This window comes from Cherax quadricarinatus, chromosome 75 (genome assembly GCF_038502225.1).
Source record: "Cherax quadricarinatus isolate ZL_2023a chromosome 75, ASM3850222v1, whole genome shotgun sequence".
Lineage (NCBI taxonomy): Eukaryota > Metazoa > Arthropoda > Malacostraca > Decapoda > Parastacidae > Cherax > Cherax quadricarinatus.
In genome coordinates this window covers 12,615,244-12,637,027 of record NC_091366.1, presented here as the reverse complement: position 1 = coordinate 12,637,027, position 21,784 = coordinate 12,615,244, and the positions used below count along the sequence as shown (strand labels likewise).

The following is a 21,784-nucleotide window of genomic DNA, read 5'->3' as shown; positions in this document are numbered from 1 at the left end:
TTCAGAAATCATCAGATTCGGGTTTAGTCACTCTCTGGAATGAATCGATTATGATAACCGAGGGTCCCCTGTATGCAATAACTTTACAACATTTGAAATTTTGGAAAATTTCCAGACATAATAGAGCTGTGCTCACTAAGAATGTAAACAAACTGGGTGGGGCGCACTGTATTTGAAAGACCGTTTGCCGTATAGCAAATTTTGGTCATAACTTGAAATTGCCATATTAGCAGAACGCCGTAAAGCGGGGCCCTACTGTATATGATAATGGTTCAGTAAGTTATTATTACAACACTACAAGGGTTAGGTTAGGTAAGGTTCCTCACAAAACACGACAAGTGTTTCTTGACGCGAGTCTTAGATGACCTGCCATTGGAGCTTATGGCCATCTGACCAAGGCCTTCCGCTGGCTTACCGGTCCAAACTCTTTTAAAATTATGGTCATAGTTATAACCATTTGTGAATTAAACACTACAACAATGTCTCTTTCGTTATTACTTTACCTTGATCTTCATGGGAAGGATGATCCTCTGTGCTGGATGGAGGAGACAGCTGACACAACACAAGATACAGGTGGCGATGACCTGCCTCTTCGCTGGCCCATATCAACATTCTTTGGCTGGAATCTCCATGACTTGTCCACCAGTACAGCAGATTATGAACCTAAAATAAAATGTCCAAAGAAGTCAAAACAATTTCAGACTTAAACTTCTGAATAAAGTCATCAATTATGAAGAATTTAAAGTGTAGAAAAGGTATAAGAAGTCTTAATTTCAATTAATTAGTTGTCATTTGTATCAGTGTGTGCCTGTCTGACTTCATTAAATAATGCAATGGATGAATTTACTCATTATAAATAATTTAACAAAGTTAAAAATGCTTTTCTTGTTTTTTAACATATCAGCCGTCTCCCACCAAGACAGGGTGACCCAAAGAAGAAACACTTTCATCATCATTCACACAAACACTGTCTTTGCAAAGGTGCCCAGATATGACAGTTTAGATGTCCCTCCCAACAGCCAATATCCCAAATCCCTCCTTTAAATTGCAGGCATTGTACTTCCCACCCCCAGGCTAACCAGTTTCCTTGAATCCCTTCATAAAATATTATCCTGCACATACTCCAACAGCTGATCAGGTCCCAAAAACCATTCATCTCCATTAGCTCCTATATATAACACTCGCACATGCCTACTTTATGTCCAGGCCCCTTGCACACCAAACCTCTTTTACACCCTCCCTCCATCCTTTCCTAAGATGACCCCTACCCCTCCTTCCCTCCACTACATCTGTAGTGGCATGACTTACAAAGGAAGAATTCTGTTCCACTTGCCCATGGAGATAAGAGGAAATAAACAAGAATAAGAACTAGAAAGAAAATAGAAGAAAACCCAGAGGGGTGTGTATATACATGTTTGTACATGTATCTGTAGTGTTACGTAAGTGTATGTAGAAGTAGCAAGACGTACCCGAAACCTTGCATGTTTATTCTTCTTTCTTTCAACACACCAGTCATATCCCACCGAGGCAGGGTGGCCCAAAAGGAAAAACAAAAATTTCTCCTTTTACATTTAGTAATATATACAGGAGAAGGGGTTACTAGCTCCTTGCTCCCGGCATTTTAGTCACCTCTTACAACACGCATGGCTTACGGAGGAAGAATTCTGTTCCACTTCCCCATGGAGGTAAGAGGAAATAAACAAGAACAAGAACTAGAGAGAAAATAGAAGAAAACCCAGAGGGGTGTGTATATATATATATATATATGCTGTGATTTCGTGTATAGGGCAAGGAGGAATAACATCTTGTAGGAGTGAGGAAGAGCCAGTTGTGAGTGTGGGGGAAGTTCGTGAGGCAGTAGGTAAAATGAAAGGGGGTAAGGCAGCCGGGATTGATGGGATAAAGATAGAAATGTTAAAAGCAGGTGGGGATATAGTTTTGGAGTGGTTGGTGCAATTATTTAATAAATGTATGGAAGAGGGTAAGGTACCTAGGGATTGGCAGAGAGCATGCATAGTTCCTTTGTATAAAGGCAAAGGGGATAAAAGAGAGTGCAAAAATTATAGGGGGATAAGTCTGTTGAGTGTACCTGGTAAAGTGTATGGTAGAGTTATAATTGAAAGAATTAAGAGTAAGACGGAGAATAGGATAGCAGATGAACAAGGAGGCTTTAGGAAAGGTAGGGGGTGTGTGGACCAGGTGTTTACAGTGAAACATATAAGTGAACAGTATTTAGATAAGGCTAAAGAGGTCTTTGTGGCATTTATGGATTTGGAAAAGGCGTATGACAGGGTGGATAGGGGGGCAATGTGGCAGATGTTGCAAGTGTATGGTGTAGGAGGTAGGTTACTGAAAGCAGTGAAGAGTTTTTACGAGGATAGTGAGGCTCAAGTTAGAGTATGTAGGAAAGAGGGAAATTTTTTCCCAGTAAAAGTAGGCCTTAGACAAGGATGTGTGATGTCACCGTGGTTGTTTAATATATTTATAGATGGGGTTGTAAGAGAAGTAAATGCGAGGGTCTTGGCAAGAGGCGTGGAGTTAAAAGATAAAGAATCACACACAAAGTGGGAGTTGTCACAGCTGCTCTTTGCTGATGACACTGTGCTCTTGGGAGATTCTGAAGAGAAGTTGCAGAGATTGGTGGATGAATTTGGTAGGGTGTGCAAAAGAAGAAAATTAAAGGTGAATACAGGAAAGAGTAAGGTTATGAGGATAACAAAAAGATTAGGTGATGAAAGATTGAATATCAGATTGGAGGGAGAGAGTATGGAGGAGGTGAACGTATTCAGATATTTGGGAGTGGACGTGTCAGCGGATGGGTCTATGAAAGATGAGGTGAATCATAGAATTGATGAGGGAAAAAGAGTGAGTGGTGCACTTAGGAGTCTGTGGAGACAAAGAACTTTGTCCTTGAGGCAAAGAGGGGAATGTATGAGAGTATAGTTTTACCAACGCTCTTATATGGGTGTGAAGCGTGGGTGATGACTGTTGCAGCGAGGAGAAGGCTGGAGGCAGTGGAGATGTCATGTCTGAGGGCAATGTGTGGTGTGAATATAATGCAGAGAATTCGTAGTTTGGAAGTTAGGAGGAGGTGCGGGATTACCAAAACTGTTGTCCAGAGGGCTGAGGAAGGGTTGTTGAGGTGGTTCGGACATGTAGAGAGAATGGAGCGAAACAGAATGACTTCAAGAGTGTATCAGTCTGTAGTGGAAGGGAGGCGGGGTAGGGGTCGGCCTAGGAAGGGTTGGAGGGAGGGGGTAAAGGAGGTTTTGTGTGCGAGGGGCTTGGACTTCCAGCAGGCATGCGTGAGCGTGTTTGATAGGAGTGAATGGAGACAAATGGTTTTTAATACTTGACGTGCTGTTGGAGTGTGAGCAAAGTAACATTTATGAAGGGATTCAGGGAAACCGGCAGGCCGGACTTGAGTCCTGGAGATGGGAAGTACAGTGCCTGCACTCTGAAGGAGGGGTGTTAATGTTGAAGTTTAAAAACTGTAGTGTAAAGCACCCTTCTGGCAAGACAGTGATGGAGTGAATGATGGTGAAAGTTTTTCTTTTTCGGGCCACCCTGCCTTGGTGGGAATCGGCCAGTGTGATAATAAAAAAAAATATATGCTTGGACATGTATGTGTAGTGTGACCTAAGTGTAAGCAGAAGTAGCAAGACGTACCTGAAATCTTTCATGTGTGTGAGACAGAAACAAAAGACACCAGCAATCCTACCATCGTGTAAAACAATTACAGGCTTCCGTTTTACACTCACCTGGCAGGACGGTAGTACCTCCCTGGGCGGTTGCTGTCTACCAACCTACTACCTAGAACTCGGTAAACTTTTTCCCCTTTAATTTTTACAATCTCTTTTGTCCCCCTTCTCTTTATATAAAGGAACTATACATGCTCTCTGCCAATCCCTAGGTACCTTTCCCCTTTTCATACATTTATTGAACAAAAGTACCAACCACTCTATATCTTCTCCCGCTGCTTTTAACATTTCTGTCATGATCCCATCAGTTGCAGCTGCTTTACCCCCATCATTCTATGTAATGCCTCATGCATCTCCCCATACTCACAGCCAGCTCTTCTTCACTCCTAAAAAATGTTATACCTACCTGGCCAATGCATGAAATTAGTGCCTCCTCCTCTTCATCAATCTTTAACAGGTCTTCAAAATATTCCCACAATCTTCCCAATACCTTCAACTCCCCATCTACTAACTCCCTTATTCTGTTTTTAACTGTTAAATACATTCGTTCCCTAGGCTTTCTTAACCTATTTACCTCACTCCAATATTTGCTCATATTCTCAGCAAAATTTGTTAACAACACCTCACCCATTCTATCATTTGCTCTCCTTTGTCACTTCTTCACCTCTCTTTTTCTCTCCATATACTCGACCCTTCTTATACAGTAGGGCCCCAATGATATGGCAGGTTAAGTTCCAGGCTATCGCCGGAAAGCAGAACGGCATTTTTTTCACTTATAAATGCTAGACAACTAGTTTGCACTAATTTATATCAAGTTACTTATAGAACAAGGCATTAAAAAACACAATATTAAGTAAAATACATAAACAGTACATTTATTACTTACCTTAAAATATTTGTAGTCTTATTAATGAAGAGAAGCGAGTAGTATTCATTTGTAGGAAGTCTGGTGTAGGTAGCCGATAGGTGTAGCCTGCCTGGGTTGCACCTACCGGCTACCTAAACTGTGGCCTAGAACCATATTATCATCATTGACAGACCTTGTTCACTGAATTTAATCGTTTCTAACAACTACCTTCAGATGCCATCATAAATGAAGGGAGAAGTAATGAATAATTCATGCCAAGAATTGTAAACAAAAACGGAGTGTTAAGGGAAGTGACTGGGCCAATCACAGATTCACACAGTTTCTCTGGTGCTGGACCAGAGAAAAATATAATGTTTCCCCTCCACCCGGCTATCACACCTCCACAGCATATAAACATAGCATGTTTATATGTTATGTAACATGTTTCTTATATAATTTTGAAGAAAATATCACAGATGGATTAATGACAATGTTCATATTAATGTAAAATAAGACATTTAATGTGCCCAGGAGTGATTATTATTACGTACTATTAGTATTACTATGACATTAAGACTAGAGGGACACAGTGATTTTTATGTGTACCTGCACACCAGCAGTGTGTAAGTATATTTAGGTACAGGTACACAAGTATTATTATCAGAGCACATAAAATATGCAATAACTTTAAAACACTTGAAATTTTGTCAAGTCTCCAGACATAATAGAGAGATGTGCTCACATAGAATGTAAACAAACCAGATGGTGCATGCCTTATTTGAAAGACAGGTTGCCGTACAGCGAATTTTGGTCATAATTTGAAATCGCCCTATTAGCGGAATGCTGTAAGGCGAAATCCAAAAAGTGGGGCCCTACTGTATCATTTCTGCTTCATAGAAACCTCCCAAAAGTGACCTTTTTCTCTTATCACATCCTTTATCCTATCATTCCACCAATCACTCCTCTTTCCTCCCACATCCACCCTACTATAGCCACAAACTTTTGCCCTGCATTCTAACAGTGCATTTTTAAAACTACCCCATCCCCTCTTCAACCCCCCTCTATCAATACTTGTAATAGCCCACCTTTCTCCCAACAACTGCTTATATCTCACTCTAACTTCCTCCCCCCTTAGTTTATAAACCTTCACCTCTCCCTTACTTGTTGCTGCCATTTTCCTTTTGCCCCAACTACCTCCTACTCAAACTGTAACTACAACTAAATAATGATCTAATATATCTGTTGCTCCTCTATAAACATTCACATCCTGAAATCTACTCAACTTTTTATCCACCAATACATAATTTAACCCTTCGACTGTCGCAAGCCCCTTTCTGAAACTGTCATTCTATGTCGCAAAATTATTGGAGGAAAAAACAAAAATTCTTATGAAATGACAGTCTTTTCCTGATGGTAATGACACCAAAAGTACGAAATTTGGTCGAAAACTCACGGAATTACGCTCCCGTGAAGTTAGCGGTCTCAGCGACATATACGAATCAGCGATTTTGCCGACTTTGAGCCCTGTTTTTGGCCAATTCCCTTGTTCCGGTTGACCAAACTCATAGCTATTTCTTTAGAGCTCCATTTTTTCTATCAGTTGAGTACAAGAAACCCCCCATTTACCGATTTGAACTACCCAATAAAGTGGTCAGAAATTGGCAATTTGGCCAATTTCATGCAAATTAAAAAAGATGCCAATTTCAAAATAGGTCCAGAATAAACAATGAAGACATTCTTGGCACTAAAATAACATAGCCTCTGTTCATTAGTCACGTCTCTAGGCCCCTCTTATATTACTATTGCTTTCTATTTTGATTTTTTATTCATACAAAAAATACAAAATTTACTGTTATGCAGACTACTGCATTATTGTAAAAATGGTATAATTAATATCAGTGCACTAGTGAAAGAATATTAGACTCTCCAGTTGACGTGTATTGAACGTGTTGTGTGATTTGCTTACTCCTGAACATTGGTAAAAATCGAACATTTCCGCTACTTTGAGCTCAATTTCAGGTCATTTTCATTGTGAAATTAATCAAAAAATCATCTCTATTTCTGTAATATGTTTTCCATTTTATCATGCGAGACCATGAAAACGAGAATACAATGATAAATACTATACAAAAATACACCTCAAATTCGACGTTTTAATCCAAAAAAAGTCAGTTTTTTTTCTCATTATGCACTGCGTACTGCAGATTTTTTTTATGTGGTGCACACTTACCACACAGACCCATTCTCTCACATGTGGGCCTACTAGCTTTCTCCTGCTTGATTTGAAGCCGCTAGAATTTTTTTTTTTTTTTTTCAACAAGTCGGCCGTCTCCCACCGGGGCAGGGTGACCCAAAAAAGAAAGAAAATCCCCAAAAAGAAAATACTTTCATCATCATTCAACACTTTCACCACACTCGCACATTATCACTGTTTTTGCAGAGGTGCTCAGAATGCAACAGTCTAGAAGCATACACATATAAAGATACACAACATATCCCTCCAAACTGCCAATATCCCAAACCCCTCCTTTAAAGTGCAGGCATTGTACTTCCCATTTCCAGGACTCAAGTCCGACTATATGAAAATAACCGGTTTCCCTGAATCCCTTCACTAAATATTACCCTGCTCACACTCCAACAGATCGTCAGGTCCCAAGTACCATTCGTCTCCATTCACTCCTATCTAACACGCTCACGCACGCTTGCTGGAAGTCCAAGCCCCTTACCCACAAAACCTCCTTTACCCCCTCTCTCCAACCCTTTCGAGGACGACCCCTACCCCGCCTTCCTTCCCCTATAGATTTATATGCTTTCCATGTCATTCTACTTTGATCCATTCTCTCTAAATGACCAAACCACCTCAACAACCCCTCTTCTGCCCTCTGACTAATGCTTTTATTAACTCCACACCTTCTCCTAATTTCCACATTCCGAATTTTCTGCATAATATTTACACCACACATTGCCCTTAAACAGGACATCTCCACTGCCTCCAACCGTCTCCTCGCTGCTGCATTTACCACCCAAGCTTCACACCCATATAAGAGTGTTGGTACTACTATACTTTCATACATTCCCTTCTTTGCCTCCATAGATAATGTTTTTTGACTCCACATATACCTCAATGCACCACTCACCTTTTTTCCCTCATCAATTCTATGATTAACCTCATCCTTCATAAATCCATCCGCCGACACGTCAACTCCCAAGTATCTGAAAACATTCACTTCTTCCATACTCCTCCTCCCCAATTTGATATCCAATTTTTCTTTATCTAAATCATTTGACACCCTCATCACCTTACTCTTTTCTATGTTCACTTTCAACTTTCTACCTTTACACACATTCCCAAACTCATCCACTAACCTTTGCAATTTTTCTTTAGAATCTCCCATAAGCACAGTATCATCAGCAAAAAGTAACTGTGTCAATTCCCATTCTGAATTTGATTCCCCAAAATTTAATCCCACCCCTCTCCCGAACACCCTAGCATTTACTTCCTTTACAACCCCATCTATAAATATATTAAACAACCATGGTGACATTACACATCCCTGTCTAAGACCTACTTTTACCGGGAAGTAGTCTCCCTCTCTTCTACACACCCTAACCTGAGCCTCACTATCCTCATAAAAACTCTTTACAGCATTTAATAACTTACCACCTATTCCATATACTTGCAACATCTGCCACATTGCTCCTCTATCCACTCTATCATATGCCTTTTCTAAATCCATAAATGCAACAAAAACTTCCCTATCTTTATCTAAATACTGTTCACATATATGCTTCAATGTAAACACCTGATCTACACATCCCCTACCCACTCTGAAACCTCCTTGCTCATCCGCAATCCTACATTCTGTCTTACCTCTAATTCTTTCAATTATAACCCTACCGTACACTTTTCCTGGTATACTCAGTAAGCTTATTCCTCTATAATTTTTACAGTCTCTTTTGTCCCCTTTCCCTTTATATAAAGGGACTATACATGCTCTCCGCCAATCCCTAGGTACCTTCCCCTCTTTCATACATTTATTAAACAAAAGTACCAACCACTCCAACACTATATCCCCCCCTGCTTTTAACATTTCTGTCATGATCCCATCAGTTCCAGCTGCTTTACCCCCTTTCATTTTACGTAATGCCTAGAATTATTGAGTATATATACGTCTGAAACACTGGCTCCTAAGTACAGGTCAGCCATCACAAATCCGGCAATCAGTTATTCGGCACTAATTTTGGCTAGCATAAGTTCAAATTTCCAGGGTCGCCACACCAACCTGCTGGTACTGTTTGGTGGCACTACTTGCTGCATAAGTCATTCCAATTTCTTTTTTTTCCATTTATTGGTTTAACCTGCTTACTTTTAGCCCTACCCATGGTTCCAATGAATAAAAGAAATGTTTCTCATTATGTAAAGCACCTACACAGTACATTATCCATTAAAGATAAGGTGGCTTTGAAGCCACTGTCGGTTGCCATGAGCTCAGTCTCATGAAACCGGAGAATATGCTTTATTATTACGCTAATATCAACACTACAGCTTATTTGCCTATCACAATTGATCTAATATGACATAAGAAACACTATAAATAACATAAAACATGTTAAATACTCCAGAATGAATATTATTTGGCATAACACCGAGCAGTTCAACAGAGTTATGAAGAGGATATGGTAAACAAATACCATTCTCCTATCCTTGTCTTGGTGGCTTATATTAGAGAAAACGGAGTATAGCACAGGGCTAACTATGATATACACTCGTACTCCACCATAAACATGAAACAAAAAAGTTATTTTCCCTCTATAGATTATCACACATAGCAGCATATGTGTAGAGAACCTAGGATAACCCCAAAAAAGTCAATGTGGCTTATTTTTAGTATCTGGCTTGGGTTAGCCATGTAAGATTTTTGGTAAATATTCGATTCCCAGCCAGGGTAGAAACATTAGGCGTGTTTCTCTACACCTGTTGTCTATGTTTACCCATCAGTAAATGGGTACCTGGGTGTTAGTCGACTAGTGTGGGTGTTATCCTGGGACACTGACCTAATTTTCTTGAAATACTCAGCATAACAAGTGCCTTTCTATACAGTAGTATGTCATTGATGTCAGCTAGGCCTGTATACCTTGTACATGTATGTGTAGTAAATAAAGATATTATTATTATTATATTATTATTATTTTCCAATCTTCCAATTGGAAAATTGGAAATCAGATTGGAGGGAGAGAGTAAGGAGGAGGTGAACATATTCAGATATTTGGGAGTGGACGTGTCAGCGGATGGGTCTATGAAAGATGAGGTGAATCATAGAATTGATGAGGGGAAAAGGGTGAGTGGTGCACTTAGGAGTCTGTGGAGACAAAGAACTTTGTCCTTGGAGGCAAAGAGGGGAATGTATGAGAGTATAGTTTTACCAACGCTCTTATATGGGTGTGAAGCATGGGTGATGAATGTTGCAGTGAGGAGAAGGCTGGAGGCAGTGGAGATGTCATGTCTGAGGGCAATGTGTGATGTGAATATAATGCAGAGAATTCGTAGTTTGGAAGTTAAGAGGAGGTGCGGGATTACCAAAACTGTTGTCCAGAGGGCTGAGGAAGGGTTGTTGAGGTGGTTCGGACATGTAGAGAGAATGGAGCAAAACAGAATGACTTCAAGAGTGTATCAGTCTGTAGTGGAAGGAAGGCGGGGTAGGGGTCGGCCTAGGAAAGGCTGGAGGGAGGGTAAAGGACGTTTTGTGTGCGAGGAGCTTGGACTTCCAGCAGGCATGCGTGAGCGTGTTTGATAGGAGTGAATGGAGACAAATGGTTTTTAATACTTGACGTGCTGTTGGAGTGTGAGCAAAGTATAATTTATGAAGGGGTTCAGGGAAACCGGCGGGCCGGACTTGAGTCCTAGAGATGGGAAGTAAAGTGCCTGCACTCTGAAGGAGGGGTGTTAATGTTGCAGTTTAAAAACTGTAGTGTAAAGCACCCTTCTGGCAAGACAGTGATGGAGTGAATGATGGTGAAAGTTTTTCTTTTTTGGGCCACCCTGCCTTGGTGGGAATCGGCCAGTGTGATAATAAAAATTAATAATATATTATTATTTTCTCAGTTGTTTGTTGGGTTATCTTATTCAAACTTGGGCAATGTATGATGGAAAAATATTTCTTTACGTACACCAAAAATGAAAGAAATCAGACCATAAATAGCGGAGTTCACTTCTCAGCCAATAGCGGCCGCTTAGCAGTATATTTTTGTATGGTTGCTATGGTTATATTCTCATTTTTTCAGTCTCATTTGATAGAATGAAAGATATATTACAGAAATAGATATGATTTTGATTGCTTTCATGACGAAAAATACCTTGAAATTGCGCTCACAGTAGCGAAAATGTTCTATTCTTTAGCGAAGCTCAAGAGTAAACAAATGATGTCACCGTCCAATACCTGTCCGCCTGCCAGTCCAAATTCCAGTACGGAGTCAAGAATGGATCAACATTATTTATACAATTATTACAATAATGCAGTAGTCTGCATAACAGTAAATCTATTTTTTTTGTGAATAAAAATTCCGAATGGTAGGCAAGAGTAATATAAGAGGGGCCTGTAGCTGTGACTAATGAACAGAGAAAATGTTATTTTAGTGCCAGGAATGTCTGCATTGTTTATTCTGGACCCTATTTTGAAATTGGCATCTGTTGAAATTTGTGTGAAATCGGCCAAATTGCCAATTTCTGACCACTTTATTGGGTAGTTGAAATAATTGAATGGGCGGTTTCTTGTACTCAGTTGACAGACTAGAAGTAAATAAGTTTATTCAGGTATACACAAATACAGTTACATAGATTATCATACATATCAGTGTATGTATAGAGAACCTGGGATAATCCAGTAAAGTCAGACAAAGTGACTTATTTCCAGTACCTGGCTTGGGCTTGCCATATATGATTTTTGGTATATATTTTTTTTTCTCGGTTGTTTGTTGGGCTATCTCATTGAAACTTGGGCAATGTATGATGGAAAAATGCTTCTTAATGTACAACAAAAATAAAAAAGACGGACGATAAATAAAGGAGTTCACTTCTCAGCCATTAGCCGCCTCTTTGCAGTATATTTTCGTATGGTTTTATGGTTGTATTCTCATTTTTTGGACTCATTTGATAAAATGGAAGATATATTACAGAATAGACATGATTTTGATTGCTTTCATAACGAAAAGTACCTTGAAATTGAGCTCAAAGTAGCGGAAATGTTCGATTTTTGCCGATGCTCAATGAACTGTTTAAGTCAAGTTGGTAAATTTTATTAAGTGTATTCTAACCTAACCACTCTATAATTCGGCAAACTCAGTAATCCGGCACACTACAGGTCCCAATGATGCCGGATCTGTGATGGAGGACCTGTAATATATTTACAACCAAACCAGTCAAAGGGTTAACAAACTACTTTTCATAATATGCTATATCATATCTTATTTTTTTTTTATTAACACACTTGCCAATTCCCACCAAGGCAGGGTGGCCCGAAAAAGAAAAACTTTCACCATCATTCACTAAATCACTGTCTTGCCAGAAGGGTGCTTTACACTACAGTTTTTAAATTGCAACATTAACACCCCTCCTTCAGAGTGCAGGCACTATACTTCCCATCTCCAGGACTCAAGTCCGGCCTGCCGGTTTCCCTGAATCCCTTCATAAATGTTACTTTGCTCACACTCCAACAGCACGTCAAGTATTAAAAACCATTTGTCTCCATTCACTCCTATCAAGCACGCTCACGCATGCCCGCTGGAAGTTCAAGCCCCTCGCACACAAAACCTCCTTTACCCCCTCCCTCCAACCTTTCCTAGGCCGACCCCTACCCCGCCTTCCTTCCACTAAACTGATACACTCTTGAAGTCATTCTGTTTTGCTCCATTCTCTCTACATGTCCGAACCACCTCAACAACCCTTCCTCAGCCCTCTGGATAACAGTTTTGGTAATCCCGCACCTCCTCCTAACTTCCAAACTACGAATTCTCTGCATTATATTCACACCACACATTGCCCTCAGACATGACATCTCCACTGCCTCTAGCCTTCTCCTCACTGCAACATTCATCACCCATGCTTCACACCCATATAAGAGCGTTGGTAAAACTATACTCTCATACATTCCCCTCTTTGCCTCCAAGGACAAAGTTCTGTGTCTCCACAGACTCCTAAGTGCACCGCTCACCCTTTTTCCCTCATCAATTCTATGATTAACCTCATCTTTCATAGACCCATCCACTGACACGTCCACTCCCAAATATCTGAATATGTTCACCTCCTCCATACTCTCTCCCTCCAATCTGATATCCAATCTTTCATCACCTAATCTTTTTGTTATCCTCATAACCTTACTCTTTCCTGTATTCATTTTTAATTTTCTTCTTTTGCATACCCTACCAAATTCATCCACCAACCTCTGCAACTTCTCTTCAGAACCTCCCAAGAGCACAGTGTCATCAGCAAAGAGCAACTGTGACAACTCCCACTTTGTGTGTGATTCTTTATCTTTTAACTCAACGCCTCTTGCCAAGACCTTCGCATTTACTTCTCTTACAACCCCATCTATAAATATATTAAACAACCACGGTGACATCACACATCCTTGTCTAAGGCCTACTTTTACTGGGAAATAATCTCCCTCTTTCCTACATACTCTAACTTATATCCTTATTAATCCTCTTTCTTTAATTTTTAACCTTCCTGACAAATAATTTAACTGACTAAAGTAAACTATATTAGATTTGTATAGACACTGTAGGGACTTGGAAGGGGTGCATTTATACAAAAGACAGTGAATTACCAATAGAAGTAGGCCTGCTACACAGACGAATTTTCGCAAAGCTAATCAGCATAAAGCGAGGGGGTAAAACTTGTCCTCTATATTTCCTATTAACAAGCAATATCAAGCAGTTTGGAGGGATATGTTGTGTATCTTCATACGTATATGCTTCTAAACTGTTGTATTCTGAGCACCTCTACAAAAACAGTGATTATGTGTGAGTGAGGTGAAAGTGTTGAATGATGATGAAAGTATTTTATTTTTGGGTCACCCTGCCTCAGTGGGAGACGGCCAACTTGTTAAAAAAAAAAAATCAAGTGAGCTTAAAGAATTTACTATAACAATTCCTCCTTAATTGGTGTGTGTACACCACTTGGTTAACTAATAAAAGAAAGAAAGTACAATACTTACATCTATCCAGGTATTGGAGTGTTCAGAGACAATAACATGAGGGGAGAGGAGCGGCGGTGATGGAGCAGACGGTGTAGCCGGACTCTTCTGGCCAGTGAAAGATGACAGAGACAGTAAAATCAACTCAAGCCGCTGTTGTCGTCTGTCTAGAAGCTGACACCAGATCCTACCAGCAACAAGATAATATATAAATCACTTACACTTTGCTTTCATACAGAAAGTTACGACATATTTAGCTATTTTCCAATTTTTTTGTCATTTTTTTATCTGCCTTCCCATACTTGCAAAAATCAAGCACAACTGCCAATTTCTTGTTTAACAATGTGCAACACATCCTTCAATGAACTAAAATAATGGTTCTGAGAATAAAAACTCTTTTCTGAATTAGGGCATGGAAGCCCATTTGCTTAAGTCAAGGACTACAAGCCAACTTAAATTTTCACGAGTCTTAATAATATTTAATCCTACAAGTGTATGATAAAACTTGCACAGACTTAGCTGACATCTATGATACACTACGTAGAGAGACCCCTGGTTATGCAAAGTATTTCTGGCAACTTTAGTTAATCTTGTCCCCAAGGATGCGGCCCACACCCACTGACTAACACCCAGGTACCTACTTGCTGCTAGGTAAACAGGATCAGCAGGTGTAAGGAAACACGCCAAGTGTTTCCACTCATACCGGGGATCGAACCACGGACTCTCAATGTGTGAGCCGAGTATGCTACCAACCAAGCTACGGGACAGCCCTGACACACTGTACACATTTCTTAAGCAAATGTAGTGTGCTGGATGGTCTAAGTTATGGTAAAAATGGGATATGATACTGACAGGTTGTTGGAAAAAAGACAAATTGCAAACACTAGGACATTTAAATTGTTGGAAACTTTTGGTCCTGGAACCCTGGTCACTCCAAGGTGTGACCAAGGTTCCAGAACCGAAAGTTTCCAATAATACATCCAAGTGTTTGTAATTTGTCTCTTTCAGTCCAGGTTGTAAACACTACTAACAGTACCACTACTCCTGCTGCCAACAATACATACTGTATTTGACTGATGAAGCCTACCGAGAAGGTGAAACGTTTCAACAATATAGATACCCAAGTGTTGCATGTGCGTCTTACGCACCATAATTTTTCTAAAAGACAATAATAAACGTTTACAGTAGTACAAATGTTTACTATTGTTTTTTTTTTTCTCAACAAGTCGGCAGTCTCCCACCGAGGCAGGGTGACCCAAAAAGAAAGAAAACTTTGTTATGGTGCTGTATATGTGGGGCCCTCCTGTACATTGATTCACCTTGGCTAGAAGGATGTGCAAGATGACCTGCCAAAAATAACATCCCAAAAATTTACAGATTTGCTGCAAAGTTCTAAACTTTTTATGAGGTTTTTTTTTTTATAGTACTGTATTTCAACAAGTTACAAAATACTGATTAATAACTTAAATGCTAATTGCCAAGGCAGTACTATACATTTTATAAATTTTTAGCCTCCTGCCCAAAAATTTGTATGCACATTTTCTTTTCAACACACTGGCCATTTCCCACCAAGGCAGGGTGACCCAAAAAAGAAGAAAACACAGTCATCACTTGCTCCATCATTGTCATGCCAGAGGCATACCGATACTACAGTTCAAAAACTGCAACATATCTCTGCATGGAGATATGTTGGAAAACTTGAGAAAATTAAAACTATAAGGGTATAAAACAAATTCTAACCATACAATAGAGTGAAAAACTCATGTGAAGGACCTGTGAGTGATAATGTCAGAGGATCTCGCCTTCAAAGATCACAACAATGTATCTATCTCATCTGCTAGAAAAATGATATGATGGATAATAAGAAACTTCAAAACTAGGGACACCAACCCCATGATGATTCTCTTCAAAATTATTTGTTCTCTTTAGGCTGGAATACTGCTGTATACTAACTGCCCCATTCAAGTCAGGCGAAGTTGCTGATTTGGAGAATGAGAACTTTCACAGCACACAAGTACAATCAAGCACCTAAATTACTGGGAACAACTGAAGTCCCTTGATTTGTATTCTCTGGAACACAGGCAAGAAAGATACATGATAATATCTTTCTTTCTTTCAACACACCGGCCATATCCCACCAAGGCAGGGTGGCCTAAAAAGAAAAACGAAAGTTTCTCTTTTAAATTTAGTAATTTATATGGGAGAATGGGTTACTAGCCCCTTGCTCCCAGCATTTTAGTCGCCTCTTACAATACGCATGGCTTACGGAGGAAGAATTCTGTTCCACTTCCCCATGGAGAACATGATAATATATACTTGGAAAATCCTAGAGGGACTAGTGCCGAACCTGCACACGAAAATCACTCCCTACAAAAACAAAAGACTCAGCAGGAGATGCAACATTCCCCCAATGAGAAGCAGGGGTGCCACGAGTACAGTAAGAGATAACACAGTAAGTGTCAGGGGCCCAAGACTGTTCAACTGCATCCCAGCAGACATAAGGGGGATTACCAATAAACCCCTGTGTCTTCAAGAAGGCAATGGACAGGCACCTATGTATGCATACACAAATAATTTTAAAAGAAACATATAAAAAAAAGAGAACAGGTTTGATATCTACCTACTGTAGTAAGGTAAAGACATTCACAGAAAAACCAGGTTAAAAATATACAAGTACTATACAAGTAATATACAAGTATTAGCTAATAGTGCTATGGAAAATTAACATATAATTCAATATAGAAAAAAATAAATAAATTTGAAGAAAATTTACAAATTTTTAAGATAATACCCAAAACAAAATGTACCTTCAGAACCTGGGTCCCAAAGAATCACAAATGCAATGACTGGGGCCACAGAATGTGATTTCTGAGTTGTTGGATAGTTTTAGTGAACACAGTTTCAATGCCCTGAAGAAAAAAATTCCTCTGGCCAATTACAAAATAAGCTTTAATTTTAACAGATACAAGTGTAAGAAAATTTAATTTGAAAAGTTATCACTTTAAAACCACAATGGTAAGGAAGCAGAAAAGTACTTGTTGAAAACCATAAGGTATCATGCCTAGGTGTGGCTACTTAATACTGTAAAACAAGGAAGGTACTAACTGTGTGCCATCAGGAACCCAGCCAACACGGACTAAGTACTCATGCCAAGGTGCTAGTTGCTTGAGATCATGGCGTAAGTGTCGTGTAGTCACTCTTAACTCCTCTGTTGGGCCTATTTCAACTTCTAGTATTCGTAACGTAGACTCCGCATTCGACATACCAGCTCGAGGAAATCTGAAATGTTGCAGTTTTACTGTTTACACATCTGACAATAAGGGTTTAGGTATACTTAATATAGGCATAATACCAAGTAGTCAATACACACTATTTGCAGTGAGGTCTTTATTGGTCCATTATTTTACCCATGAGTGGGCTTTTTCAAGTACATAGCACAATGAGAAAGATGACAGTTTATAAAGGTCATCTGGTGTGGGTGGTCAAGTGAAATTAGGCCAAAGAGTTGTATAGCACTGCAAGAGGCCTACTGGCCTCTTTGTCCTTAACACTCAAATCAAGCTGCAGTAGAACTTCTGTATTTGGATGCACCTTTATTCTTAAAATCCAGTATTCAGAAAAAAATTTGAGGAAAAAAGTACCGATATTCACAAATGTCACTATATTCAGAACAATGCATGCTTTTTTAGCTCGTGTGATTCAATTGTTATTTTTTGTATAACTTTTTTTTCAACATGTCAGCCATCTCCCACTGAGGCAGGGTGACCCAAAAATAAAGAAAAAACTTTCATCACCATTCAACACTTTCATCATCACTCATACATAATCAATGTCTTTGAAGAGGTGCTCAGATACGACAGTTTAGATATCCCACCAAACTGCCAATATCCCAAACCCTTCCTTTAAAGTGCTGGCACTGTACTTCCCATTTCCAGGACTCAAGTCTGGCTAACCAGTTTCCCTGAATCCCTTCACAAAATATTACCCTGCTCACACTCCAACAGCTCGTCACATCCCAAAATCATTCATATCCATTCACTCCTATCTAACACGTTCATGCACACTTGCCAGAAGTCCAAGCCCCTCGCCCTCGCCTCCTTTACCCCTTTCCCTCCAACCTTTTCAAGGATGACCCCCACCCCACCTTCCTTCCCCTACAGATTTATATGCTTTCCAAGTCTTTCTACTTTGTTCCATTCTCTGTAAATGACCAAACCACCTCAACAACCCCTCTTCAGCCCTCTGACTAATACTTTTAGTAACTCCACACCTCTTCCTAATTTCCACAATACGAATTCTCTGCATAATATTTACTCCACACATTGCCCTTAGACACAACATCTCCACTGTCTCCAGCCGCCTCCTCGCTGCAGCATTTACGATCCATACTTCACACCCGTATAAGTGTGTTGATACCAGTGTACTCTCGTACATTTGTGTCATATTTATTTTATTATTGAAAGTAAGTGATCATGGCCCAGAATAAGAATAGCAAAGAAAAACTTGAAAGTAAAGCTGTAAGAACCACCAATGAATTAAAAAAAAAAAAAAAAGTATTTCAAAACATGAAAATGGAATATGTCTTGTTGACCCAACCAAGGAATATGGAATGTCAACATCTACCATATTTTCTATTATAAAAAATAAAGGCACAACAAAAAGTGCTGATGTGGCAACAGGAGTTAAAATTCTTGCAGGGTTCACATACAATTTCTTGCTCGTTCATGATGTTATTTTACGTTTAATTAATCAATATTATGACTTAAAATGGTTTGTAAAGAGTAACTTTTAGGGTCTGGAATGAGTTAATTCAATTTATATTATTTCCTATGGAAAAAATTTGTCCAACATTCAGAAAATTCAATATTCAGAACATTCTCTGGAACCAATTAATTCCTAATACAGAGGTTCTACTGTATCAGGATTCTGTGAATCCTTTCACAGACAACAGTATGAGGTTATGACTCAACAGCATGTCAAATCCCCAAAACCACTCTCCTCCACTAACTCCAATCTAACACACAGATGCCTGCTGGATGCCAGAGCTTATCTTTCAAAACTACCTCCATACCCTCCTCTCAATCTTTCCTCAGACACCTACACAGCCTTCAATTAACCCCAGATTAATACAACCTCCTAATCAACCTATCTAGTATCTTTTCCATGACCAAGCTGTCTTAACCTAACACCATAGTCTCCCAATATCTTCACTCCTTATTCTCTGCAATATATTTACACCACACCCTGATCTCAAACAAATCATTTTCAATTACTGCAACATTCTTAAAACAAATTTGCTACTCATACAAAACAGCACTACTATACACAGACATGCATTTTCTTTTTCCCCCTGATGATGATAATGTTAGTGACATTATTCTTACTCCCAACATAATCCATAAAATACCTTTTGCTTCTGTTCATTACAGCCTCTCCTCACTTAGCACGTACTCATTCACTGATGACTTGGGCTCTCTGACGAGTATGCATACCTAAATAATATATATTAGAGCTGATTTCCTCTATTCTGTTTAATACAATATACAGTACACTACTGTATAAATATTTAAAAATATACCAGAAATGTTATAAAAGGTGCAAAGGTAACATTAAAACAATATCAAAGATGGTTGACACAAACCCACTACCATTATAGTATGCTCCTCACTTAGTGACGAAATTGTTTACCGACATGGTCTAAGGAACAGAACTCTGTTGTTAAGTGAGGAGAGGCTGTATTAGATAGCACTGTAATTCATATACAGCAACATCACCACTTGAGTATTAATGTTTCACAGGTTATCAGTGTGATCAACCAGGAGCTGTACAGCACCAAGGATTGGGAGCAACCAATTTTAATACAAGGGGAAGACAGCTAAAATTCCTTGGATTAAAGCTCTTCACCAGTATGAAGGTACATCTTATTAAAGGTAATGGTTCACAAAGGCACCTACAAACATGCCAGAATTTAAGCATCACTTAGTGGCAGTCTTCCATAATTAACATATTCCTTACTTTCATACCTGCCATTAATGACCCAATTTCACTTCACATGCTCCCTTCCCTTCTAAGTTGTTTCACACAAATCAAGCACATCAATCCTACTGATTTATGGGACTCTAGCAAATACATTCAAACAAATATGTCACTCTAGCTTAGTGGGAGGCAGCCAGTTTGTTGAAAAACAAATTCCCTTATTCAAGGCCCATTCTTCCTTATTTATTGCACATACTGCTGGGAATGCCATATCGATACCTTTCTATTTTATTAAATAAATAGGCTGGAGGCAGTGGAGATGTCATGTCAGAGAGCAATGTGTGGTGTGAATATAATGCAGAGAATTCGTAGTTTGGAAGTTAGGAGGAGGTGCGGGATTACCAAAACTGTTGTCCAGAGGGCTGAGGAAGGGTTGTTGAGGTGGTTCGGACATGTGGAGAGAATGGAGCGAAACAGAATGACTTCAAGAGTGTATCAGTCTGTAGTGGAAGGAAGGCGGGGTAGGGGTCGGCCTAGGAAAGGTTGGAGGGAGGGGGTAAAGGAGGTTTTGTGTGCGAGGGGCTTGGACTTCCAGCAGGCATGCGTGAGCGTGTTTGATAGGAGTGAATGGAGACAAATGGTTTTTAATACTTGACGTGCTGTTGGAATGTGAGCAAAGTAACATTTATGAAGGGATTCAGGGAAACCGGCAGGCCGGACTTGAGTCCTGGAGATGGGAAGTACAGTGCCTGCACTCTGAAGGAGGGGTGTTAATGATGCAGTTTAAAAACTGTAGTGTAAAGCACCCTTCTGGCAAGACAGTGATGGAGTGAATGATGGTGAAAGTTTTTCTTTTTCGGGCCACCCTGCCTTGGTGGGAATCGGCCAGTGTGATAATAAAATAAAATAAAAAAACTTCAAATATATATATATTTTTTTTAGCACACTGGCCGTCTCTCACCAAGGTGGGGTGACTAACAAAGAAAACACTTTCACTGTCATTCACTCAATTACTATCTTGCCAGAATAATAACAATATCTATGTTTCTACAAGTACATGTACAAGGTATACAGGCCTAGCTGACATCAATGACATATCACCATATTGAAAGCCCCTTGTTGTGGAGAGCACTTCGGGCAAATTAGGAAAATTTTGTCCCAGAATGCAACCCACACCAGACTACTAACACCCAGGTACCCATTTTACTGATGGGTGAACAGGGATGGCAGATGTCTTATGGAAACATGTCCTAGCCATACCGGGGATTAGATTCCCGGATTAGATCTCCTAGAAGGATGCTGACATCATAGCTCAGATGATCTTCCAACTGCAAAATCCCCATCCCAGCAATGTTATTTACTTTTATCAAATAAATATTCCTCAGTGAAGAACAAAATGGCACAATACCATGACTGGAACAACACACAAATAACCTGCACATAGGAGAAATTTGTGACAACATTTCAGTCCAACTTGGACCATTAGTTAATGGTCCAAGTTGGACTGAAACATCATCCTAAGTTTCTTCGTCCATATGCGGGTTGTGTATTCTTCAGCGATTTGTGTCTAACTTCTTCATTCTTAAATGGGTGAAGTACAAATACCAGACAAATACACCAATTTGAAGTATTAAACACTTCTGAAACATCTTTGGAAACCTCTAATGAATATTATACAAATTTAGAATATACAAATTTCACCTTCTCTATGCAATTAAATAAGAATGTACTGAATATAAAAAATAATGTTGTTAAAAATTAATTTGAAATCATAAAATTTCACACGAGATTCTAAGAGACTCACCTAAACTCATCAAGCATTCCCGCAGAATCATCGGGAAGGATGAACTGAACGATAGGAACTTCGCTCTCATCAACTTCCTCAAATAGTAATCGATACACACCATCTGTTGGCATTATCAATAATGAGCATGGAGTTTCAAATAAATATGGTGTAATGCAGTGGTTTCAATTACCGGTACTATTAAAAGAAGAGTTAGGAAAATCCACTAAGAGGGATTCAATGGTTGAGACATGGCAAGGACTGGCAGATAGTCACTGCCATCTTC

At 39.5% G+C, this 21,784-nt stretch overlaps 1 protein-coding gene across 2 annotated transcripts in view; it reads right to left on the bottom strand.

Moving 5' to 3' along the window:
- The window catches only part of LOC128691914 (dipeptidyl peptidase 8), a 103,312-nt gene that overhangs the window by 43,170 nt on the left and 38,358 nt on the right, over positions 1–21,784 (bottom strand). For both annotated transcript variants that reach the window (XM_053780894.2, XM_053780895.2), the window contains exons 6-9: positions 21,520–21,622; positions 16,845–17,018; positions 13,761–13,926; positions 504–663 (exon numbers count right to left, since the gene is read on the bottom strand). In XM_053780894.2, the coding sequence (XP_053636869.1) occupies positions 504–663; positions 13,761–13,926; positions 16,845–17,018; positions 21,520–21,622 (603 nt within the window). The remainder of the gene's footprint in view (positions 1–503; positions 664–13,760; positions 13,927–16,844; positions 17,019–21,519; positions 21,623–21,784) is intronic.